General features: G+C 35.9%; 3 protein-coding genes and 2 pseudogenes across 3 annotated transcripts; 2 read left to right on the top strand and 3 right to left on the bottom strand.

Moving 5' to 3' along the window:
* Positions 1–101: 101 nt before the first annotated feature.
* On the bottom strand, positions 102–2706 carry LOC133693010 (small RNA degrading nuclease 5-like; annotated as a pseudogene).
* Positions 2707–3299: 593 nt separating this feature from the next.
* LOC133691033 (uncharacterized) lies at positions 3300–5998 on the top strand. Its single transcript, XM_062111341.1, has 5 exons — positions 3300–3475; positions 3610–3739; positions 3821–4021; positions 4111–4278; positions 5263–5998. The coding sequence occupies exons 1-5, from the start codon at positions 3342–3344 to the stop codon at positions 5698–5700; spliced, it is 1071 nt and encodes a 356-aa protein (XP_061967325.1). The 5' UTR covers positions 3300–3341; the 3' UTR covers positions 5701–5998.
* Positions 5999–7265: 1267 nt separating this feature from the next.
* On the bottom strand, positions 7266–8919 carry LOC133692998 (mitogen-activated protein kinase kinase kinase 3-like; annotated as a pseudogene).
* A 560-nt stretch (positions 8920–9479) lies between these two features.
* On the top strand, positions 9480–10605 carry LOC133692135 (thioredoxin M-type, chloroplastic-like). Its single transcript, XM_062112851.1, has 2 exons — positions 9480–9831; positions 10148–10605. Exons 1-2 carry the CDS (start codon positions 9609–9611, stop codon positions 10462–10464), a joined length of 540 nt encoding a protein of 179 aa, XP_061968835.1. The 5' UTR covers positions 9480–9608; the 3' UTR covers positions 10465–10605.
* Positions 10606–11267: 662 nt separating this feature from the next.
* LOC133692134 (transcriptional corepressor SEUSS-like) lies at positions 11268–19224 on the bottom strand. Its single transcript, XM_062112850.1, has 10 exons — positions 18843–19224; positions 16892–18375; positions 16690–16809; positions 16340–16388; positions 15966–16180; positions 15793–15861; positions 14668–14765; positions 13852–13945; positions 12630–12699; positions 11268–12428 (listed from the first exon to the last, which is right to left on the bottom strand). Exons 2-10 carry the CDS (start codon positions 18035–18037, stop codon positions 11479–11481), a joined length of 2811 nt encoding a protein of 936 aa, XP_061968834.1. The 5' UTR covers positions 18038–18375; positions 18843–19224; the 3' UTR covers positions 11268–11478.
* Positions 19225–26250: the final 7026 nt, after the last annotated feature.

The following is a 26250-nucleotide window of genomic DNA, read 5'->3' as shown; positions in this document are numbered from 1 at the left end:
GGGAGGTGAAGCAACAACAGAGGAGATGCCAAAGAAGCCCAGTTACACAAAAAGAAATCAGTGCATTGGCTTTCTATATTCATTTACACAATTTGCTTACTATTCAATGAATGATGTCTAAGGAAAATCTGCTCAGCGACTGTTTCGACACCAAATTTGCGAAAAGCTTGCTACAAATGCAAGCAGCACCAGAATGAAGGGTGAAAAAACAAAGACCAAATACCTATCTCGCATGTCCTCGGTTCTTCACACCCACAAAACACAAAGCTACTTCAGCTTGAGCTTGGAGCTCTTCCAAGACCTGTACAATCTTCTCAAGAGATATTGCAGTTTCTTTCTGTTCGACAAGAATTTTCCTTAACCTTCATCCACACAAAACGACAAGGAGAAAGAAAAGCGAAGATAATGAAACAATTTGAAAATTCAAGATGAAAGGTTGAACAACTATTAGAAACAGGCTGTGTCACAGATTCAATTCAAACAAACCACTGAGTAATCAAGTTAGCTTTGTTGCAAACCAATAACTTAAAATGGCTTCTAAACAGGCATTGGAAGTACTAAAACAGGCATTGAAAGTGAGAGACTCTATTCAATACAAGCACTACATATAGAGAGCTAAGCGAAGGATATTAGACTAGCCAATGACTTAAAATGGCTGTTCAAAACATACAGGTGAAACATTTAAGGGAGAAAAAAATTCCATCATGTGTACAACTAAAGATACCTATCTTTTGCACAGAGGCTCGTGGCCCAGCGGTTTTGGCAGGGAATTCCCTGTCTCTACATCCTGGGTTCGAGTTTTAGTGTGCACGTTTATCTACCTCGTGGTGCCTTACTTATCTACTGGGCTTGCAGGGTGTTCAGTGGGTCAAAAAAAAAAAAAAAGATACCTATATTTTCAAACTTATGCAAGCCAGAGCTTAATGCAAGAGATGAGAGCATCACCATAATTTTTCCTCGTCCCAGCAATGAAATATGTAGAGCTATATGCATTTCCAAACCTATCAGCATGCCTACTCGCTGACATATATGCATGGAACATTTCTGAGAGTTTGTGATCAGTCTTCAAAGTCCAATAATTGTCATATCCCAACAGGGCAGATCATGGTCAACAGATTTTTCCTAAAACAAAAGGAGAGCAGAACGGTGCTCATCCTAATCACCCTAACCATTTTTTTATGTGGTGTGGAGGCAGCATAAAAAGAGGGCATTTAGTGGAGAGGAATAACCTATCCATGCTAATCTTTTATAGGAAACAATATTTGCTTGATGCTCCTTATGTTATGGATTTTGTAATATGTTATTGATGAATGTATCAGTTTTCAATATGGGTGCAGCCCCTTCATGCTCCTGTATATATTCACATACTTTAATTGTCTGTCTTTCAAAATATGAGGATTTAATTACTATCAGATGCATTTGCTTGGTTACTTTTCAGTTCTATTTATTCAATTATCTAAAGCATGAACTTAAGTGATTTCTGAAAGCAAAGAAAGAAATAGGCATAGTAGATGAAACAAGATGTTCTATAACACTTAAAAATTACATACCTATGCACTATTGCTGTATCTCCAATTCTCCATGTCCAGAGCAAATTATGAGCATGGTATTAGTTGGTAGCGTGGAGTAGAGGCAACGCACCCAAGCATCCATCTGAGTAAGAATTTCCTTTAGTTCGGATGTCAAACTGCATTTCATGCCTTTTCTGTGCGCCGACTTCTTTTCACATGTAAGTAACGATATCATCTCTGCAAGTTTTCCATTTAACTTCCCTTCATCATCTGCTTGTTTCTTGAAATAGGAATTCAATTCTGAAAATTGTGTCCAGACAAAATGTACTCGATCATTCATAACCTACAACCACCACTATTCAAATAAGCATATCACTGATCAAAGAAAAAATATATATATCCACAGCCAATTCCAAAACATACCTCCTTCAAAAGTGCTTCCTCACCAGCAGACACAGGAAATGAATGGATGAAGCAGAAGCATACCGATTTACTATGGAAATATCATCAATTAATGAGGAGGTTTTACCACACTCACTAAAACTGTGAGGACTTTCTACGGACAAATGATGGGGGAGACCCAAAATCAGGCCCTAGCAGAAGAGTCAGAAGCATAGAATATAGATAGCATCTGGAAATGCATTCATACAACAGAAAACAAAAAACTACATGAGTAAATGCTAGTAAAGAATCCACTAGCCCGACAAGGATGGTCTCTTTGTAAACCAGCTTTAGTGAGCCTTCCTGAATACAGTAAGCAACTGTCAAAAAATGAGAAGATAATATCTTAAGAAAAAAATCATCAATCACTAAATTAACATTACACCACCAGTAGAAACTGCATGAAGCATAAAATCGGGGGCGTCTTGATTGGAGCAGCATACCTGAACATCCTTAAGACTTGTGGTTTCCCCATTCAGCATTGCACACGTAATCCCACTAAACCTGGAAAATGAACGAAGTTTTGTTAAATTAAAAATATTAGTCGTTTTGCAGGAGAGGGGGTTCCAGAGACATTTTCCCTAATCCAAGCTGGGAGGAGTCTTCCTATGATGGATTTGTCAGAGCTTATAGGCTGAGGGGATAAGGATTTCTTTTTGCGAAGAGGATCGAGAATCAGAGTATTTACTATATAGAATCTGTTGTAGCACGCAGAATCTTGAAAATGGAGTTGATCAACATAATTTATAATCATGCTGACAAACTTATCATGATGGCGAAAGGATATTAATTAGATACCCATTTGGAGATTTATTTAGCTAATAATTCAAAAAATAAAGCTTCGACTTCTCCCACTTTCAACCTAGATTATGATTAATCGTCGTGATTAGCAGGAAAAATAGTTTACATGCATCCTGATTTTAGACTTAACAAAAATACCAAATCCAATTCATGAAAAATATGAATGAATGAAGAAAGCAAGCACAACATGATGTAAAATTAATTAAATGTTCATGGTTTTCGAGTGTTAAATTAATTAAATATTTACTGGTTCTAGTGTTATAAACTGAAAGCTATTATTAATTTTAGAGTTTCAAGGAACCTGGGGTCCATAGTTATCGTGAAACTCGTTCAGGAAGGGAAGAGATATATATATATATATATATATATATATATATATAAACAAGGCTGGGCTTGGTGCATTTATATGCTCTTATGCCGGGCCTAAATAAACCCCAATTAAAAAGATATACTGGACCCTATGTCTCAAGCCCATGTATATATGGAAAAGGAACTGAGAGACCTCCTCCTCCTGCTCCTGGCTAATAATGAAATAAAACAGCAGAGAAACAAGTTAAATCGAGAAGGTCCTACTAGAGAGAGAGAGAGATGTCGGTGAAGTTGCAGCAGCCGGTAGGGCAAAAACGGCTGACGAACGTAGCAGTGGTTCGATTAAAGAAGTATGGTATGCGTTTCGAGATTGCTTGTTACAAGAACAAGGTCCTCTCTTGGCGCTCTGGCGTGTAAGTGCTCTGTTTTTTTTTTTATTATTATCATTATTATTTTAAATCGATTATTATTTGTAGTATTATGTTTATTTTTAGAACGAAGAAAAAGGGTCATATCCTCATTTTCTTGTTTTGAAAAAAAAAAACAGAGAGAAAGATTTGGATGAAGTGTTGCAGTCCCACACAGTTTATTCAAATGTTTCAAAAGGAGTTCTTGCAAAGAATTCAGATTTGGGTAAAGTTTTTGGACACGATGATCATACCAAGATCTGCCTAGAGGTAAAAGGAAAACACCTACTGTATTTGTGCAACCTTTTTTTATTATCATGATTGGTTTACTATTACTATTATTATTAATAGATATTGGAGAAAGGGGAGCTTCAAGTGGCTGGGAAAGAGAGGGATTCTCAGTTGTCTAGTCAGTTTCGGGATATAGCAACTATTGTTATGCAGAAAACTATTAATCCCGAGACGCAACGTCCTTACACTATCAGTATGGTTGAGAGATTGATGCATGAAATTCACTTTGCTGTTGACCCGCATAGCAGCTCTAAGAAGCAGGTTTTTTGGTGGCCTTTTTAACTTCTTCAAAATGTCATGTTTATTGGAATTTTGGCATATCATTCTTGCTAATTGTGTATTTTGTTCAGGCGCTAGATGTTATTCGTGAGCTTCAAAAGCATTTTCCAATCAAACGGTCTCCAATGAGACTTCGGCTTGCTGTTATTGGACAGAATTTTCCTAATCTATTGGAAAAGCTCAATGCCTGGGATGCTAACGTTGTTTCTAAAGATGAATCTGGAAGCCATCAATCTGTTGTAAGTTTCACTCATTCCTTAATAGTGTGAAATTCTCAACTCCACAGTGCCTCTCCCAGGGTTAAGTTTTCCTCTTTTTTTGGTTGGCAACTTTTAAATGTTGGCTACAAAGGTTTAGTGGCTTTGTTTCTTGCATTCATCCTCTGAATGTGCTTGTCTTATGTATCGCCACTGAACTGGTATGCACTAGAACATGTGAAATAAGTTAGGAATCAAGCTTTCAAGGCACTAGTCTATTTCTAAAATTCTACTAGGTTAGTTGCTGTTGATTGCGGCTCACTGAAGCAGAGTGAAGCTACAGGAAGTTATGTTACCCATTGCATTACATGATGGTAGACACCCATTACGTGTCCTGGTTGAACCCCTACAATGGAAACGTTTCCTATCAATAAAAAATAATACAAGTAGACTGATATTGTAAACAACTTCTGAACAAATCTTTTCAAGTTCGCTGGATTAACTGGATTTTTCTAATGTCATGGCTGCTTTTGTGCACACCTGATGTTATGTAAAACTAGAGAGTTAAAATTCTCTCATAAAAGTCATTGTTGTGACATTTAACCTTACCAGTGTTTTTCTTGATCTGATCAAGTAGGATTTTATGCTGTAGTACAGAAATGATACTTATTTGTAGTGTCAACTGCTGCTGTTGATTTACCTGGCTTCTATGTCTGTTGTTTCTCCATGTGTATACAAGTATTGTGATGAGTTGTGTAATATCATTAGGCACTTTGCTTTTTAATTCTTACTAAAATGCAGCAACCATAGTAGTTAAGTTGTACTTGGGCTGTAATTCTATGTTGAACCTCACCCCAACCCACACACAAAACAAAAAAGAAAAGAAAAAAAGAAGAAGAAAACAGGACTAAATACAATTTTATTAGGTGGACCATTTGACTTGGCGATTCGTGTCGGCTCAAGTGTCTATGTGGTCATGAAATCTGCACATGTTTTGGATCTGAGTTTTTATTGGATTTTCTGCAGATTTGTGAAATGGACCCAGGTTTCTTCAGGGACTGTGATGCCTTAGTGAGGAATCTGCAGGGCAGGCTGGAAATTCTTGCAGTGTCTGTTCATTTTGAGGGGGACACCCATGTAGATGACTTTGATGATTATGAAGATGTGCCACCAGCCCTACCCAAGGAGTCTGCTGATTCTGAAGTACAACTGAGTGAGAAAATCCAAAAACAGACAATCTCTGAGGAGAAGAAGGCTGACACGCTGGCAAAGCAAAACAAGTGCAGCACATGCAATGCATTTGTTGGGGATGCGAAGCAGTTCAGGGATCACTTCAAGAGTGACTGGCACAAACATAATTTGAAGCGCAAGACCAAGCAGCTCCCACCGCTCACTGCAGAAGAGTGTTTGGCTGACATGGACCTCAATGACTCTAAAGCAGATTTAAAAGAATACTCGTTTTGAGATGCGACTGATCAATTTGCGATTGTTGTTGTGTGTAGATTAGCTTAGAGTTTTTTATATTTTGGGGTCATCTTCAATGATTCTCGCTCGAGTTAGATTTTAAAAGTTACAAATGGGGATTCTTGCGCGCAAAAAAAAAAAAAGAATGCATAATCATTGTTTTGTACTGTCTCGTTTGAACCGATTGACTTGAGAAGATCTGAATTGCATCGGGGTTGCCTGGTGATACCTTCTTAGGTATGTACGCAGAAAGACCGAGTATGTTTTTCCCCGTATAAAAATTATAGAAATTCTGACATGGAAATGATACCGTACTTTCTCGTACCTATTTATTTGGATGAATAACATGGGGATGTCACCTGGGTGGCACAGCCGCATGGTGTCGATGCTTATTTATCTAGGAATTCCATATACACTATCGAACTGGCTCTAGGTAAAGCTCAAGCCTGTTACATAATTATATCCGAACATTATGCCGCTGGGTGTTTCCGAATCTTATAAGTTAGATCCTATGATCACTTAAGCTAAAGCTTCCATCACTTGCTTCTGACACTTGAAACACTTCTGTGGTTGCCATTGTCTCCTTGGTGATCAAAATGCGACCACGCCGCAATGATGTTGGTTTGTACCGTGTAAAAAATGAAAAACCCTTGTTCTGCTACACCGAAGGATTACTGTACCCAGAAAACAAAGGAATATTTATTTTGTTTTATATCCACATGTATGAATATTTGCAGAGAGGTCTTTCATCATCCGTCATGTGGTACATTTTCTCAACATCAGTCGACATTATTTTAGCAGGCTGTCCACTGGAAAAGGCCAGGAAGGCCAGGAAGAACTCATCGAGTTCCCATTCATTCAGTTCAGGCGGATGGAGTGGAGAAAGAAGTCTTTATATACCTATTCTTTGGAATCCTTCAATCGCTCATTGATTTTATTCTTTGAGGATTAAAAAAAGCATCTGACCTGCTATTATGCTCCCAGTTTCTGTCGAAGGAACCTCAGACCAAGCTTAACATATATGCAGATACCAGCGTAAAAAAGGCCAACTGAGCCTGAACTTCGTGCTGTAGGCATTGATTTGACTGCATCATTTTTTGCAGGCTGCAGAAAAAATAACAACATTTTGAATTCCTGGAATATCTACTAGTACTGTTAAAAAGAGGACAGGCTTGGGGTTGCATGTTGCCTTGAGATCTTTCAAGCTCTTGAAAGTTATAAGATGCTTCATCCTGTTAACTCCTCATCAGAGAACTTGTTCTATTGGAATGAAATTCGAAGCTGCCTGTTATGTGGAGACAACAATTCTATGAGAACAAGAGAATACATCTAACAGAATAAATTTTATTGTGAGAGCAAATTAATGAACAAGCTTACCCCCCCCCCCCCCTCTAATCTTTTCTGATTCTTTGAAATGAACTAGTTTGTATGTAAAAATTTAGCATAGAGATTCTGAACTCAAATGAAAAAGAATTCTGCAAGTGCAATGACATTCAAGCATTGTTAATACTACTGGAGGATATCTCCAGGTTAGGCAAGGAAAGGGGTTGTCCACAAAATCGGAACTAGCAATTTTTCCTCTTTAGTTTTCGATGAAGGGGTGGTGGTAGCAGTTGTGAAGCTGTGGGCCGTACAGATGGATCCCTCTGCAGGCATAGTTTTACAAAACTCTGTGCATCTTCTGAAGGGTGACTGGGGATTTCAGGATAATTTTTGCTCTGTGCAATCTTAAATATTGCAGCTACCTGATGAAGAACAAGAAGATAATGAGACTGGGTCCTAAATTCTTGGCTCATGGTGAAAGGCAAAGTATTTCACATGTGTAAAATATCATACCCCCTCATACTGGCTCCATGGAGGTTTTGAAGTTGCCATTTCAAGAATTGTGCACCCTAAGCTCTATATATCGACAGCAAGACTGTAGCCACTAGTGTTCTCTATAACCTGCATATAAGTAATCTTAATAAATATATGAACTTGCAGGATGCGGAAAAATATTGAGATTATGAACGTAAAGAAAGAAAACATGACAGGAAAGGGTACCTCTGGTGCCATCCAGTAAGCACTTCCTTTAAAAGAAAGCATCAAGAACAAGTTGTCATCTGGATTCAATTAAAAGGAGATCAGAAAAATCTTGTGGAATAAGAGAAATGTTAAGTTGAATTAATTACGAAAATCATTTAGAAACCTTACATGTCTAGCCATGCCAAAGTCAGCAAGCTCAATTTCTCTGTTTGGACCGACCAGTATGTTTGCACCTTTGATGTCTCTGTCAAGTGAACATTATTCCTCGTCAATCGAGGCACTTACAGCAAGATGAGATGAGGTTCCTGATAAGAAATTGAAATTATTAAAATTGCTAAATACCTGTGCATTGTCTTCCTTCCATGCAAGTAAGCTAACCCTGAAAGAATCCTGCCTGGGGTAATTTTGTATTAGCGGTTCTGAGAACCATACTCACTTAGCAATTTATGGATTGAACCCCCAGAAACGAACTCCAAGTATACTGAGAGATTATCTACACCCTACATTAAGTATCATTGTCAGAATCCGATATTACGAATGATGTAGGGATGCTGAAATATGCGAAGGAGCTCATACCAGTTTGCTTCCATAATAATGAACAATGTTAGGATGTGACAGTTCACTAAGCAATGCTATCTCCTGCTCATACCAAAACAGAACGAGTCAACATATTACTCCTCATTTTGCTGATTTCAGAGGCTATTCCATGAAGAAAAAAATGCAAAAATAAGTTCTTGGTTGTAGGAGGAGAAAATGAGAGGGAAACCTGATTCAGTTGTTTGAGACATTCATTTGAGTTCTGATCATCAGAAATCACCCTCACTTCCTTCATTGCAAACATTTGTCCATTTTCACTGTTGTAAGCAGAAACTATGCCATCAAATTTCAGTGCCAATAGCCTTCATTTTCGCTCACTTGATAAAATATTGTACAAAGTATTTGCTCTCTCTCTCTCTCTCGGGAACACAACAAAGCTAAGAAGGCAAAAGGAGGTGGGCCTGAGACCCAGTGAAAAAGCAACAAACAACGAAAGCACAAAACCAAATTAGCCCAAAGCAGCCTCAAGCCAGACCAACAAAGTGCCGGGCCTCGAACATCTGGACGAGACTTGCATGATAAGAAGCAGCCCTCTTGGCAGAAGTGATTACAGGGGGGCTCGTAAAGGTGATTGATGTTGAATTATCAACTACCCATCAATGGGAGTATGGATAAAGGTTTCGTGGCTCACAAATTTTTTTTTTTTTTTTAAGATTAATTTTGAATCAGCTTGTATCTTATTTAATTTTATAAAAATATTAAAATTAATAATTATATAAATTTTTAATGCTTATGAGAGGACTTAAATTTCTAATTATTAAAAAAGATATTTAAAATATAACTAGTTGAGGTACGGCTCACAATTTTTTAATGAATGTAAAGACTGTTGTTTTAAAATATTTTATTTAAAAAATATTAAATTAATATTTTTTATATAATTTTATTGAAGGGGTGTCACCTCTCCACGCCAGATAATATAGGTTACAGGTACCCTCATATTATAAACAATGATCCTCAGCTTCCTATTGGATTGTTAGTCGCAACTGACGAGGAAGGATGGAAAAATATTTCTCATAATTGGATCTTTTAGATTTTTCTTTGTGAGCTCACTTCATAAAATGTCGTCCACATGAAAAACCAAAGCCTCTACCACCTTACGATTTTGAGAGCATATCCCCGCTGAAAAGTTAGAGATAAGCAATTTAAAGGATTAAAAATAAAAAATAAAATAAAGATCTTGTAAAACTCTTGTCCGAGAGACCAAAGCCACAACCTCCTTTTCATGATTCTTTCCAAACTCCATAACCTGTAAAAAGATATATCATCACTCCAGAGAGAGAGAGGGAATGGCTATGAAGAATTTTTTCCAAGTTAGTTCGGTGAGCACCACCAGAGCTGGTGTTTGTCATCCATTTGCTCCTGTGGAAAAGCTTCAATTGCCAACATCTAAGGGACTGAACACATCCAATTTGTTATTATCTTCACCTTCTTCGTCCTTTCCTCCCTCATTGAGAAGCAGATGCCAAGAATCCCGCATTGTCTGCAAAGCTCGTGAAGCTGTAGATGCAGGTTTGCCAAATTCTACCTTGGCAGCTTTTTATGCGTCTCTTGTTTACTAGCACATCATGCAAGGAATGGAAGTATATAGTTACTAATCCCTTAGTCAGTGGGCATAGGCTACGTGCTTCTTGAAGGAAGTAACGAAATTAAATTGAGTTAAAATTAGATAGCCCCTGATATTTTCCTCTCCATGTATCTCCTTATCTAATCGCAGGAGACTATTAAATGGAAGGATAAAATCTTCAATAAATTCATCAGCTTTCTTCCCTTTTTGCCTTGAGGATGAGTAAGAAATCTGATACATGAAAATGCTTGAAAAGTGCAGTTCAAGTAGCGACAGATGCAAGCTGGGATGCTGTGATTGGAGGTGACACCCCTGTTCTGGTGGAGTTTTGGGCACCATGGTGTGGACCTTGTAAAATGATAGCGCCAGTAATCGAGGAATTGGCACAAGAATATGCAGGAAAGATAGCTTGTTACAAAGTAAACACCGATGACTGCCCTAGCATTGCCACAAAGTACGGAATAAGAAGCATACCAACCGTGCTGTTTTTCAAGAAAGGAGAGAAGAAAGAAAGTGTAATTGGAGCAGTGCCAAAGACCACCCTGTCTAGCTCCATAGAGAAGTATATTGATGTTTGAAAACAGCAAATTATGTAGAGCTATGATGGAGCTATAAGGGAATAGCTATCAAAACACTTTCTTGCATAATGTAAATGTCACTACGAATTCAGTTCTTGCTCCAATTGATAACGCAATGAGCATCACTATTTCTTCAGCTTATGAACTGTCTTTCCTCCATTTGTAAATGCACAGAAATCCATTTAAGCCTATCATGCAGCGCCTTGAAAGGCTCTTTTTAAATTTGGAAATCACATGCATCTCCATTCATCTAAAGATTAGACCATGTTCTTCTCTGATTTGCCACAGCTCCTAATCGTGCTTTCAAGTTTTAAGTGAGATGTCACCGTTATAATAATTTGATTAATCAATGCTGAGCAATAATAGAAAAATTAGTTGCCAGTTGGCAAGATCTAAAGACAGACAAGATTTAACACTTCACTAGCCTCCCTACCTCACCACTTAATTTCAGCCTAGTGTTTCAAATCAGGGAATCACTTATCGAGCCTCACCATTCTTGAGCTTAACTACCAGGTTAACAAAATTCAATGACGCCGAATATATAGGCAGCGGTAAGAGGAAACTGAAAAGAATACAACGCAATAAAATACATATGGGCTCTAAGATAACCCTAAAAATGGAACTGATGAGCAAATCCATCAACACGATGTATTTTCATGAATGACGACTTGAAAATGAGCAGGAACTACACGTGGAAAGGGCTCTCAACCAGACAGCTATCCCTCCCTGAATTCCCATTCCAGGACTGTTAGTTAGAAAAGAGGCTGCATTGAATCATAATTAGGAAAACAATTAGAAGTAAATGAGGCAACTCAAGGAGGATTTAATATTTCTTTGATAAAACACTATGCTATATGTTTACTTTTCCTCGAAAATTAGTACAATGTGGGAAGCACGCCCTCAAGCGATTCCTTGGTGTAATGCAATGCCATCTTCACAAGGCTTTTATGAAATTCTGCCCACACTTGTACCGCAGAAGCAGCTGCTGAGACATCAATATAATTAACAGAACCTTCAAGGGGATGGTTTCCAATCAAACTGGAGATTACTAAACCCATTAACTGCTCCTAGCCCACTAAGCAGTTGGTTCCCCAAATCCTGTTGATGATTCATGCTCTGGTCTCGTACCATCGATGGCATGCCCATCCGACCATTCATCATTGAGTTATTACCCATTGCAGCTCTGATCCCATTGACCATTACAGACTGCGCAAGTCCACCCATAGTCCCATATCCAGCACCACCTATTCCAGAACTATTGACTGCACCATTTCCCACCAGGCCATTTCCACCATTAAGAACCGTATTATTACCTGTTGGCAAAATTCCATTGACATTTTTCACTTCATTCCCCAACGAACCAACCCCAACCATGCCACCAGTTCCATTAAGTTGACTGGTTAACATCATTTCATGTATGATTTTCTGGACAGAGCTTTGAGAATCACCATGGTCAGCCTCGCCAGAAAGAGTTGGCTGTTGCAATGGAATATTTGCTGGTGAATTTGTGGAACTAATGTGATTCACAGCTGTCAAGGCACTATGAGATGCTTGTGGAGGATTATTAGATGAGGACGGTGTTGGTGACTGGAAAGGAGAAGGGTTAGGTTGTGCCTGTGGAATCGTACAGGAGGAACCAGGAGATGGAATCTGAACAGAGTTTCCTCCATAGGGACTGCTTGCATTATTGATAGAATTTTGTTGTCTTGAATTCATAGAATTTTGGTGGACAAGCCCAACAATAGCGCTGGCATAGGTAGTTGTAGATGCTGTGTTGAGTGAGTTATTTACACTAGCCATACCATTGCTAGCAGCAATTTGCATTGTGGCTTGGGCAGAACTTTGATCACTATTTGAGTTCGCAGTTATTGTTTGCTGTTGTTGTTGCTGTTCCTCAGGCTGTTGAGCTTGACTATGGAACCCAATTGAAACACCTGTCCTCCGAGGGAACTTGGACAAACTCTCTGAAAACAAAAAAATAAATAGATAATTGAGCCCAGATTGACAACAAAGGACAACAAGGTATGTTGGTGATATGCATGATCATCACTGCCACGTCACAATCAGCATGAACTTTTTCAGGGATCATTTCATTAGGACCACATCAGAAAATTACAAACAAGAAAGTTAAAATAATAGCCCAATCAAGAACCCATCAAACTTACCCATTGGTCCAGTTCCTGTTTCTCGACTATAATCAATCAAGTCTTTCATACTATTTACCACTTCTGATATCTGCAATGATAATGAACAAATTATTATGAGAGAAAAAAAAAATCAATCAGACTGCATATAACTTCAGCAAAAAATCATGAAACATCCTTGAAAATCACCATTTTTCACTTGACATTTTTACGGATATAAATCTTTTCAGATGCCATATCCAGACTTCAAGGAATAATATGCAAATGATGTTAACAAAATAATTAAGATCATTTTCAGCTGTTTGTGACAGATTTGTTAAAAGGATAGGATAAGCAGGCAGAGGCAGTCTGACTTCAAACAGCATTCATTAGGTATCAAAAATATCTACAAACCCATATCATTGCAAGAGTTTCAATGTGAGTTTAAACGAATATACAGCTTATAGCAATAAAACCAGCAGTTCAGACCTTAAGATATTTCCATGTCACAATTTCAAACACCATGGTAGAAATGGAATTTACAATTACAGGGGCAAATCAATGCCACAATATATTATACAGATGTTGATTAATCTATAAAAGATACAGGATGAGGGGGTACAACGAGCAACTGGGTAAAAAAGAGTATATACTTGCATGGAGGCTAGAAGCATACAGAAATCATGATATTCTAGTTCAACATCAGCTCTTAAACCATTGTATTTGCTAGAAGAGAGCAAGCATAATGGAAGTTGCCGTAAAAGCAAAGCAACTGCCAAATCTTGTATGAAATTGAGCCATTCATATTCATTATGTTACAGGTCCTCAAACAAAATCATGCCAAACCTAACAGACACATTAACATATCCTGAAAGATGTAGTCGAGAAGACAATTTTTCTAGGCATGACTTTGAACAAATTCACTGCAATGAGCAAAAGGACAACATTGGAGAGCACATGCATTGAATACCAGAAAACAATTCAGATCTTAACTGCAAATAAGAATGAAGAAAAGTATGATCGCTTTCCTCCAGAAAAACAAAGTGCATATGAACTTGAACTTGTAAAGCTGAAATTGAAGGCACTAATATTTCAAACCCAAAGGATCTCATCACCAACATTTGTAGCGAGCTCAGAGTCCGAGACATGCATCCAGTCACACTATTAAATGTAGAAAATGTGCGCTACCAGTGACTTTTAGCCCTTAGCAAACAACAAAGACATTCACGAACCACAATGACTCTAATAGGAGTTGGAATGTCACCTGAAGGCACCGCACATATCTCTTTGTATATCCCAGATCATTTACTAATGGCACTTCCAAGGCTTTTGCCAGTTGCCGAGCTGATGCAACAAACCTAAAGAAAGATAACTCATCAATAATAGATAGAAGGCATGGACAGCACCATACATGTATTACAAAAATGACAAATTTCTCATTGCGCTCATGTAGAACAGTTCATATAATACAAGGATAAAGAACTTGTAAAAATGCAAATTTCTGCAGTTGTTGAGACAATAAGTCAAACAAACTACACTATAAAACACAGGGCCAACCATAAGGGATGCATTGGAGGGTGTGTGACTTTTCTCACTTTGTGGTGATGTAAATTGCATTCCTGATGTGCCCTAAATCTAAGTAAAAAAAAAAAACTTGCTCCAGTCTCAACAAAAAATATTCCTCAGACATTCATCTCTTAAATTATCCAATGAAGAATAGAAAAACTGTGTTGAAATGGAGTAACTGACAGTGTAATCTCATCTCCCTCATGGACATGCTAAGCAAAGATGATACATTATAACCAAGTATTAGTTACATTTACATTCAGAAGCATGTTCACACAACATAAATTCAACTTGACAAATGAATGAAAGATTGTCATGCACATATATAGGAAATATTCCAAAACATTGATCTTGATTAACAGAGCAATGGTACTCAAATAGTTGCAACAACTTTGTCGTAATTAATACTGCAAACAGATCCTAGTAACCACAAAAGGTATATAAACATAAAGTGCATGCTCAACCAAAAGCTCATGGTTGGTCAAAACAAACATAATGTTGCGAGACAACTTACAAGTTACAATTATTTTGCAACTCCGGGACAGATAAATTGGATGATGCATTTTGAGTAGCAGCCTGGTACTTTTGAGCTGCAGCACCAAGCTGACTTACCTACAAATATAAAGAAAAACACTGAATACTTGAGTTGCAGTTGTAAGCAGGAATTATGTTCTAGCTCCTTAACATAGAGGTTTCTTCAGTGATGAACTGAACATCAGTATGGGTAGTGAACTGGAAGTTAAGGGTACTTAGGTTATTTCACAAAAATCAACTGGGCCGTAAACCACGTAGAAAATAGCAGAACATAATGAGCACAACAAACAAAACGCTTCCACTAGGCATTACTTAACATCAATGTTTGTTTGTGATAAACTGGATATTTAAGGTTCTTTAGCCCTTCTAAGGATATGAACAGGGCCATGAACCAGACTTTTTTAACAGCAAGTCCATACAAAATCTACAAAAATACAATCAAACAAGTCAAAATATCAAACATTCACCGATATCAAGCCTCAATTTAATTCATTTATATGATCCTGATCCACTGACCTACTCAATGGAAGCACAAATCTTCCAACTGCTGTGGGTTAAACAAACACCAGTACCCAGAAGATGCATAACATGTAAGGAAAAAAAACACAGCTAAAAATGATGGCACTTCGAACTAAACAAATTCAATTAATTTCACTTCCAATGAACAACATAGATGGATTACTCTAATCAATGTTATTTCTCATGCATCAAGCATGTTGTTTGAAAAAGATTTATTACAATAGAGAGAGAGAAGTTGAGACAGGTGAGCAGAAAATAGTACAATTACACAAGTTCAGACGTGGTTTAGCTCTTAAGATCACAATCTCATAAATTTATAAACAAACAGTGATGTAATATCAGATAGTCATAGAAAGAGCAACAATCTCCTGTAATACAGATAGTAATATGCATGGATTTCAAGGTGATAATTCCGAACCTACTTAACCCATCAGAATGAATAACTTAAAACAAAAAAGCACATGTTACCTAGTGTTGAACATATCATAGTGTCAATCAGCCAGCATAGTGTGGGTTAATAATAGTTTCCAACAAGAAATAAAAGTAACAAAGAACTTCTCGCCTAATTAAGTGAAGCACAGCTAACCTGTGGTATCAACAATCTTCGAGGTATTAGCTCTTCATGGCGCCGAGCACAAAACTCCCAAGAGCATATCTGGCAAAATAATGGATGAACAGGACACAGAAAAAATCAGCCAACACTCCCTGAAGAATTTAGAAGCTTATAAAAGCAAAAGGGAATTTCTCTTAATGTGCAACCTTTAAGTCTGGTGAGAAGACTATCCGCAGCTGACCATCACGAACAACGCGAAGTTGCTCAAAAACACTCTCTTGTATTGCTTTTGCATAATCCAGGACAATTTGACCAGATGAGTTTTGATATTCACGTGGCATATCAACATAAAGAAGTTCTTCCAAAGTGCCACTTTCATATTTGATTTTGAAAAGCCTAGGAAGAACCTCAACAGTTGCCTCTGAAAGTACATAATACCAAAATCAGATATAACATGATCCATGAGGCAGCAGCAAAACAAAGAGACAAACCAATTCAAACTAGCACCAAGGTCAGTATCATCTGTGGCCAAAAACAACATGCAAAGAACAAAAAAGATTTTGAAGATCTAACAACATACCAAAACCACGGCCTGGCTTGCGATTGCAAATCTCACAATGCCATACGTCCTGCAAACTTGCACAAATTGTTACAATTTGCATTCATAATTGGCTCTACAAGAAATTAAAAAAGCAGTTCTACCGAACCCTTATAAAGTTTTCTAGCATGTGTATCATGGGGGCATCTTTTTGTTCTCTGGATTTGAAACAGAGCATCCAAAGAGAACATTTAGAAGATACTATGAATATGCACATATCTTTGAAATGATACTTGTCTACTTTCACCTAAGACACCAGTATAAAAGTGCTGATTGAATCTACAGCACAATAATAGTTTTTTAAAATCACCAAGTTTTCTCTAGCAGCAGACCTGAGGGAAAACACCAGTTGTTTGCCGGCCACTTCCGTACATAGAAACACACCACTTCTTTTTTGCATGGGGAGCAAAGAACTCAGCAACAAATTTCCTCCAGAATTCAATGTTATTGTCCTAAAAGGAAAGTAGGAGCTATTACGAATCAAAGCAGCCAAAAGGAAACAGTTAGAACAAAATCTTCACAAGAAAATCTTACTTCAGGTCTGCGCTGCTGTTGATGCATGTAATTTGTGAGACGACGGGCACACATCCCAGGTTCATACACTGGTTTTACAGGAGACCTCAAAGGCATATTCTGTTGTTGAAATTGTTGTTGTAATTGAGGCCGTTGCTGTGGCATTGCCTTCAAAAGTTGCTGTTGCTGCAGCAGCCTTTGCTGATGCAAAAGATTTAGTTGTGCAACAGCCTGTTGAGAAGACTGCCTTGACATGTGAAGGAACTGCTGCTGCTGCTGCTGCTGCTGCTGCTGCTGATGATGATGATGATGATGATGCTGCTGATGCTGCTGCTGCTGTTGCTGCTGCTGCTGCTGCTGCTGCTGCTGATGCTGCTGCTGATGCTGTTGATGCTGCTGCTGTTGATGTAAAAACAAAGATTGATCTGAATGTTGAGGTTCCAACTTCACAGCTGGCAAACTTCGCATTGTCTGAATTTGCTGTTGCTCCAACTTAACTGGACCCATATTTCTCAGTGCCTGAGGTTGTTGCAGTTGCCGTGCTCCATGTTGATCATTAGTCACATGTGGCTCCAACTTAACAGGTCCAACACCAGCCAACCCTCCTCGTATTGATTGAAACTGGTGCTGCTGCTGCACCTGCTGAGTGTTATGAGCGCCAGAGAACTGTTGCATTGATTGCTGACCATGCTGGAAATTTTGTGCTTCAAGTTGTTGGGACTGCTGTTGATCTGGCAACAACTGGTTGCCAGAAGGGTTTGAAAACTGATGTCCCTGAACTTGACAAGAAGGACCAGGGTTAACCATATTTGATGGTACAAATGAAGATGAAGGAGCATTGAAACCCATTCCATTACCACCATTTGAAAGTGGATCGGACTCTGCCCCAGTATCAATATTTCCGCGCTGACTGCTTCCAGGGCCAGGAAGTCCAGGATTTGGACCTCCATTACCAAAAGACTGGTTCAGCAGGGAGGACATGTTGGGCACATTTCCAAGCATGCTCATGTTATTAAACTGAGTACGGGGGGGCACTAGAGACGGGAATGCTGTTTGAGAACCCAAAGGGCCACCTTGAGCTCCCAGCATCCCCGAATTCGATCTCAAAAGTGAAGGAGAGACAGACTGGGCACCACCAATTGGAGTAGGCGGCCCCGAGGGTAACATCTTATCAAGAATCACAATCAAAAAACCTCCTTGAAGTATAAAACTATCTAAAACAACATAAATTGAATAGCCTAAAATTACATAACAGAGCAAGATAAAGCACTTAGACAACTGGACTCGGTCACCACTTCAAGTACACACCCAAATCCTGCAGACCTCAAAATCCTTACTGCGCACCAAATAGGTTTTGTGCCTGAGCAAATGGTGCTGCGTTCTATGAAACACGAGGCACACGCCAAAAAAAACCAAAAGCAAAGAAGAATCTTCAATTCTGAACATTCTACAGCCACGGTATCTTGACACGAACAGCAATCTTTAAATGGTTCTCGCATGAATCTCTGTATGTCATGAGGAGTTTCAGATCTATTTGAATCAGGATAGTATGTACAAAGCTAAATATTTCAAAAACCAAAAATACCAATTTTCACTACTAAATACAGCTTTAAAAGAAACTCAAAATAACAAAAACCATATCAAAATCACAACAACTTAGCCAAGAAGAACCATGTCACCCAACTCAAACACTCACAAAAGAATATTTATCAAAAAAAACCAACCTTTTTCATAGCATCCAAAGGCTCAAATTCAAATCTCACAATCCAGAAAGAATTCAAGATTGTAACTGTAACTTTCAAAAGAAACCAATATAAACTAAAAACAGTAACTAGCAAGGTTTAGAACACAGCTAAAACAACCTTGATCAAGCTTCAACAAACTAAAGGGATATAAAGGGAAAATGGGTTTTTTAAGGAAATGATAAAAGTTGAAAAAGTTTTGTGAGCTAAAAAACTTAAAAACAACTTACCACAATACAATTCTCAAACAGTAGTGAGGCTGATAGTCTCTCAACAAGATTTCTCTTTCAATGAAACTACAGGCTGAGAGAGAGAGAGAGAGAGAAAGAACACAACTGAGCTGTTTTAGAAGCACACAAGACCCTAGGGTTTTATTTTGTTTCGCTCAAGCTCTTCAAAAATCTAATATTAAGGTTCTTTTTTTCTGTTGCTGTTGTTTTTATTTCTCTCTCTATTGAGGAGGTGCTGTTGTATGTCTTGTTTCTTTGCTGCTGAATCTAGAGAGAGAAAGGGGGTTATTTCAGAGAGAGAGTGTCCTTGCGGACGTCAAATTTGTATTCGATCGGATTCAATTTTTTCTTCTTTCATTCTTTTTCTCTCTCTAGCAAGTAAGTCAAATGTATTCTTTCTCTCTTCCTCGCTTGTTTTTTTTATGTGAACATTGCATGCATGTATGCATGGTTTGTCATAGTTTTATGGGTCGTTACATTACATGCCATCATGTATGGGTCATGTTGCATGTATTATTAGGTTTCGAAAATGGCATTGGATTGGTTGGTATTTACAGAGACTGCCAATTAGGGTTGGTGCCGTGATGAATTCCGTGTGAGTGCTTGGACCATATTTTGTTGCTATGCTATTGATCGTTTTGCCATGTGTGCTGTGGATTTGTCTTGTTGTTTCTAGTGACGTGATCACGAGATTTTAAGTGTGTGTGGAATTTTATGCTAATAAATGTCTGTAATTAAGTGATTGGTGGAGATTGATTATCTTTAGAAAGCGATATTTCTTTCTAATAAGAATGTCATGTCATTTTCAGATAAGGAATTATTTTAAGAGTTCGAACTAATAAAATAATAATTATGCATTACATTGATTCGGTTTATTATATTTTTATTTAAAAAATAAATAAATATGGGTTGTGAGGTGTCTCTGTGATATTATGATATGCTCGTGGCTCTTGTATTTTTTAGTTAAAAATATCAACTAATCATGATTAGTTGTGAACACGTGGCATGTTCTTACAATGATATGTGTTAAAAAATTTACTGTATAAATAAAATAACCCAGATCAATATAGTAAATGATATAATTAATTAATGCTGTTGATACGGTGCTGAAATATAAGGAAAATAATAAAAAAATATGTTACATGTTCGAAATTAACTATGATTAGCTGACTTCTTAAATTAATGATACAGGGAGCCATAAACATGTTGTCGAGGGACACCAGTTATTTTAACCGTGCCTTTATGCTGGTTAGATTTTTTTTTTTACTAAAACAAATTGAAGATGTTGGTTTTTTCAACATTTTTTTATATTAAAATATCAAATAAAAAAATTATACACACACATATATATATAAAAGTATATCTAATTAAATAAATTAATAATCATTAATGTCATTAACTAAATAAAAAATCATCAACAATAACTAAATACTTATATGAAAAGGTCAAAAAACAAATATAAATCAATATATTTAATCTCGTTACATGGTTTATTTACTCAAGATCTTATTTATTAAAATTATTTTTTAATTTAATAAAATGATATAAAAAATAATTATATATTTAAAATTGATTGAATAAATTAAATAAAAAAACAATATCTCGCAATGTTGCAATTATTATAAATACCTTTCAAAATTAAATAAATAAATTTAAAAAATACATGTTTTTTTTAAACAAAATAACAAAAAAAAAATAAAAATATGTCAAGCGCCACTAGACATGCCCATCTAGGAAGGGCCCACATGCAGGCTCTAATTTTTTTTGTTAATGTAATGTGGGTGGTCGTCCGCCCCATTATGTTTTGAAAAAAAAAAGTCTAACGGCAAGTTATCTGGTATTTCCTAGAATGGTCGAAAAAATAGGTTTAAAGTTTTTTTAAAAAACCTATTTTTTAACTAATTCTTGACCCAAAACATCTAGAAAAAAAGTCTAAATAGCTTGACAAACCTATAAATAGCCTTAAAAAAACCACTTACAAAAAAAATTAACCTAAAATAAAAAATCTTTTTGAGCTCGCATCTAGTTTTTTATGCAATTTCAAGGCACAAAAATAATCAAGTAAATTTTTTTTTACCAAATAGAACTATCTGACACCAAGATTAACTATTTTGATAGTTAAAATTGATGTCAATAACATTTTTCTCTATCTACTGCTAGAAATCGGCAACCTTTCTTTCTTATCTCTTAAGTTATAGACTAAAAATAACAAAAGCAGATTTTTATATAAAAACAAAATTAAAAAAACATTGAAGAACTGAACATGTATAATTAATAAAATTTGAAGATTAAATTAAACTTTTTGTGTGAACTTTGAAACCATTACTCATTTGTGGTGTCTTTTTTATTTTGATCTTCTATCTTTTAATTTTATCATTACCCAATAAATTTAATCTAATTATCCTTTAATTTAGTTAAAAATAATGTAACTGTGCAAAAAAAAGATCAAATTAAAAAAAAATTAAATAGTATATTTGCAGTAAAATAAAATGGAGTGAACAACGTGGTGGTGTGTATAATGAAAAAATCACACTTTTTAGATTTTTAGTAATAATAATAATAAAATACAATAACACAATGAATATATCATTTTTAAGTGTGGATTCATTGTTTAATCTTTATGTGGTAATAGTTCACTACAAGAAGACATTGATTTGTGATATTCATTTCTTGACGATGTAAGCGTCGAATTATTTGTGATTATAAATCATGGTGCTGGATGTTGAGTTAATCATCACTTGAAACACTTAATCACACAAATATTTATTTTTATTTTATTGTTAATTTTTCATTTTTTTTTTATGGGTAGCCTCAATCAAAGCTCAATTTTTCTCTGGTTCCTTGTTCTTTAAGAGTTGCATCTGAATAAAGGGGGGAAAATAGCATGTCTTTGTATCATTGAGTATTAATGCTTATTGATTGGTTTTGCCACCACAAACTATGCGACTACAGTTATCAAATATGCCCCAACCTATTGATCTGAAAACCCCTACCTGCGCAGGATCTAACTTGGCTAGGTTTCTAAATAGAACGACCGAGATATTGACTCGGCCAAGACCACGATCGGGTCGAAAGATTGACTTCAGAAAAATGAAAGGAAAAAAAAAAATGCTTAGAGTAGGCCATGAATTTAAGGGAGACTGTTTTTATTATTTTTATTATACGAAAAGCATGCTACATAAACACAATACTTGTTCAATTAAGAGAAAAGTTTGTCGGAATCATCTAGATGGTAGTCCAGTGGTAAAAGTTTGGAACTAAGAAGTTTGCTCTCTTTATAGTTTTAAGTTCGAGCCATGTGGTTGCTTATATGATGGCCACTGGAGACTTACATAGTCATTAATTTCAGAACTCGTGAGATTAATTGAAGCGTTCACAAGCTGGTCTGGATATTCATATTAAATTAAAAAAAAAATTCATCGTGACACGTTTTGAGAAAGAAGGCCTTGAAATCTTTTTTATACTTTTTATAAAAAAGAAAGAAACTTGAGCTAGGCCACTGCTCGGAGGGCTTGCCCCTATTTGCATAAGGTGTATTTGTATATCGTAAATTGCAATTTACTTCTTCTTCTTCTTCTTTTTCTTATGACTTAGCTCGGCAGTACTTTTGATTTTGAAAGTCTTTTTAGTTTTGTCTGTGTTAAGGGCACTGGACATTTTTATTATAAATGAAGTGTACTTTAGAAAAACCATAATTAAATTGTCGTACAAAATTAAGGAAAGGATTGGGTTGCAAACATTTATAAAATGTAGGGTGAAACATTGGATTTTTATACCACAAGGTTCTTTGACAGCGCCATCCTCAAAGTCTTACACATTTCAAAATCCCCCCTCCTTTTTCAAATTTGAGGCAGGGATGTTTATTGATATCACGAGGTCGGCTTTGTATCCATAATTTCATTCAACCTAATTTTTGATATTTTTAAAATTATAAACTCAATCCATTTAATTTTTTTTACTCGAGTGAGCTAGATATATCGGGTTGTATTAATTTTTTTATATATATTACAAATATCCATAAATTGAACTTGTAACTAATTTTTATGGTCTGTATTGAAAGGCAAAACCTACATCATGTAATGTAGATACCATGACACCTCCAATTTAAAGTTTAATTTTTATACCTTACACTACTATTAAATTCTAATTACTTCCGCATCCCCTTTAGCAAACAAACAAGTTATTTTTTGTTGCGACAAAGAAATTTAATATGAATTCCATTAACAAGAACTTTGAAGAAGAAATTTTTCTAAATAAAACAAAAATAAATGTTCAATTCACAAACTATCAAATTTAAAGACAAAAGAAGTATAGGGTATATAAGTTGAATTGGGTTGGCCGGGTTTTAAAAATCTCAACCCCCCACTTAACCCATGATATTTATATTTTAGGTTTTTCAACTATCAGATGTAATATTTATATTATCCAAATTTGACGGATCGGATTGAACTAGACAATATACATATTATAAACAGAATGATTTTTTAAAACACCTAACTTGAAGTGTTAGGTTTAAATACGTTCCCAAAACATCTCTAAAAAAAATAGCCTCCACCTAGAATAAAATTTCAATGCTATTCCCCAAAAGGAATAATCAATATGGATTGTTTGTTTAATTTTTTTTTCCAAGCTTGCATAGACAGGCATGTATTAAATGGATGAAAGACGCAAATGTAGCATGCATGCTTGAGTGAGAAAAGAAAATGAAGCACCAATTTCAAGTATAGCATTTGGTTGGTTGATTGGGTTTGTAATCCCCGTCAATGTTGTTGGGTGTTTGGCCTCTGCTCTGTTTTCTCTACCCAGAAAAGCGAAAACATCCATGATCACATGCACAAAAACTACAAGACAATTTGCACGCATAAAGTACTTTAATTTGCTTTGGATCAATGAATGTATGTACATACACTCACTTTTTGTTCGTTTGAGTTTCTCAATCATGGCCTTTGAAGGGTTGAAGGCCCACTCTCAACTTATTTTTAGCCCTTTGAGTTTTGACGGAAAGAAATTGCATTTGCATGGAGGAGGAGTTGTGTATACGGTCATGTCATTCATCGGAATTTATTTAATTTTTTTAAATAAAATAATAATTAATACATTGAAAAAGATTATATAAACATCTCGTAAACACTAAAATTTCTATATATAAAAAAATAGAAATTGCAAATATACATTGAAAAGATTATATAAACATCTCGTAAACACTAAAATTTCTACAAGTTTGGCCCATGACTCATAATGGAAGGGGGTTGGAACAGTGCTAAATACTATCTATACACTCGTAATGTATTGTGGATTGGAGTAATGCTTTTTTTTCATTCTGGTCCCTTAATCTTTTTTTTTCATTGATTGAGTCCTCTAATTGTAAAATTAATAGCCATTTGCTTTATATTTGTTGGCTAGGAACAAAATTGAAAGAAGAATAAATTAATGGTAGTGTTATTTTTATAGTTGCTTTTAAATTTTATGTAGCATTATGAAATAGAACAGTTTGTTTCGATAAGTGAAATAGAATAATTAGTAACATATATATGGTAAGTGTATCTAAGCCTACATATAAATTAATCAAAAGCGATATACTTTAATAATAATAAAAATAATAAAGTTTATAATAGGCTATTACAGATTTATTTTTTTTCCCTCGTTGGCTTCACATTTCACTGGCTTTTCCAAAAAAAAAAACAACAGAATTTTTTTAATATAAAAAATATGTCTTTTATGTTCATATATACATATTTTAAAAAAAATCCCATAAACGTACATCATGATCGAAATTTAATAGATATATTCTTGTGGGTATAAGGACTACTTAGGCTTATAAGACACCAATGGAGGATTTGAAATTGAGAACTTGCAACTAAATGAATCTTTTGTTTACCATGAGAATCAACCCTTTTGGAGAATTGAAAAGAAAAGAAAAAATGGAGGACCCGATTTAAGACTTGTTTAAACGCAAGGGAATCCGTTTATTCACCATGCGAACCCCAGAAGCAATAGATAGCCCGGTCTGAGTTCTTCCATGCTCGCTATTTGATCCATCATACTTCACTTTATACACCCAAAAATGTCAAATACTTATGCACAGACAAATACAAAACCCTCCTGTCTGTACAACAGCTTTGTGCTTCTATGATCTATCAACTGAAATCATTCCCAGTGATGATGACTGAAGCCCACATATCTCTATATCTCTGCTGGTTGTTTGAAATGGCACAAATGCCCGTGGACACCTTGCTACTATGTAGGATATTAGGATGGGCATGCCATATGAAGGATAGGGCCGGTGAACAAGAAAGGTCCCATACAGATGAAGCGCGCAAGGAAGTCCTACAGTACTGTAACATCTCATCGACGTCGGCCACAACTGATAAAACAAAAACTGCCCCTCATTTAATTATAAAAGTGTATAAATCAACTAATTAAGGTTATAAATTTGTTTTCTGAAAGTTATTATTTTAAATTTTATAAATTTCAAGAATATTCAAGATTTATATGATCATTAATTTTAGAACTCTTAAAATAATAATAAAAAATTGGCCATGATTTTGATCTTTTTAGAATGATAATTTAAGTTGATGAGTGCTTTTAGGTTGTGAATGTGATTGGTTTGATCAAGTCGGCAAAGCTTTAGCTAACGTAAAAGTTACATTAGCTTTAGAATTGGTCTTGATAATTTAAACTTGTGTTCTCTTTAGAATTATAGCGTGCGAAGCCAAACTTCACCAACTTCGTTTGCTCTCAAAGAACGAGGATTGATTGACCTTGAATGTGAAAAACGGATTGAAACATCTAAAAGAAAATATTTTTCATTCTAGAAGGGAATGTTTCCTTACAGCAGGTCGATCGAGCTAGGAGGATGATCTCTTCCATTTATTTTTTCTTAATTATACATAACGTTATATTAAAGTACCAGGTGTATCTTTTGTTGAAAAGCGAATATATATATATATATATATATATATATATATATATATAGAGAGAGAGAGAGAGAGAGAGAGAGAGAGAGAGAGAGAGAGAGAGCATAATGTAAAATAAGGGGTGTCATCCTCTCAATAATTGTAATTATGGTTTTATTTTGGAAAATAAAAACATTCTCAGTGCCAAATTTGTGACAGTGAACCATCACAGCTGCAATGAGGAGTGTTTCTTAAAAAGTCCTCAACTTGCCCCACACTATTTGAATACCCAAAATCAGAAAGATCCAAGAAATTCTAGGTCGTCGGATTTATGGACTCTCCTTTTTCGGCACTGATCCCCTCGTGGAAGACCCTTCGATTTCTAAGCAATTACCAACATTTGATAATTCTCTTAACCATATATATATTGGACACATCAATCTTTTGGGATAAAAAAATATTAATGCCAGTGTCAGTCATGCATGTAAGAGATCCAAGCTTTTTCTTTATCA

Source organism: Populus nigra, chromosome 4 (genome assembly GCF_951802175.1).
Source record: "Populus nigra chromosome 4, ddPopNigr1.1, whole genome shotgun sequence".
NCBI classification, from domain to species: Eukaryota; Viridiplantae; Streptophyta; class Magnoliopsida; order Malpighiales; family Salicaceae; genus Populus; species Populus nigra.
The sequence above is the reverse complement of the archived record's forward strand: the minus strand, read 5'-3'. Positions and strand labels throughout refer to the sequence as shown.

Coding starts and splice junctions, on each gene's coding strand:
- LOC133692135 (XM_062112851.1), top strand. CDS start 9,609: ATGGCTATGAAGAATTTTTTCCAAGTTAGTTCGGTGAGCACCACCAGA. Junction 9,832..10,147: donor TCGTGAAGCTGTAGATGCAG/GTTTGCCAAATT, acceptor TGAAAAGTGCAG/TTCAAGTAGCGACAGATGCA.
- LOC133692134 (XM_062112850.1), bottom strand. CDS start 18,037: ATGTTACCCTCGGGGCCGCCTACTCCAATTGGTGGTGCCCAGTCTGTC. Junction 16,389..16,689: donor CAACTGGTGTTTTCCCTCAG/GTCTGCTGCTAG, acceptor GCAAGTTTGCAG/GACGTATGGCATTGTGAGAT. Junction 14,766..15,792: donor GAAGATTGTTGATACCACAG/GTTAGCTGTGCT, acceptor TTATATTTGTAG/GTAAGTCAGCTTGGTGCTGC.
- LOC133691033 (XM_062111341.1), top strand. CDS start 3,342: ATGTCGGTGAAGTTGCAGCAGCCGGTAGGGCAAAAACGGCTGACGAAC. Junction 3,740..3,820: donor ATACCAAGATCTGCCTAGAG/GTAAAAGGAAAA, acceptor TATTATTAATAG/ATATTGGAGAAAGGGGAGCT. Junction 4,022..4,110: donor ATAGCAGCTCTAAGAAGCAG/GTTTTTTGGTGG, acceptor TATTTTGTTCAG/GCGCTAGATGTTATTCGTGA.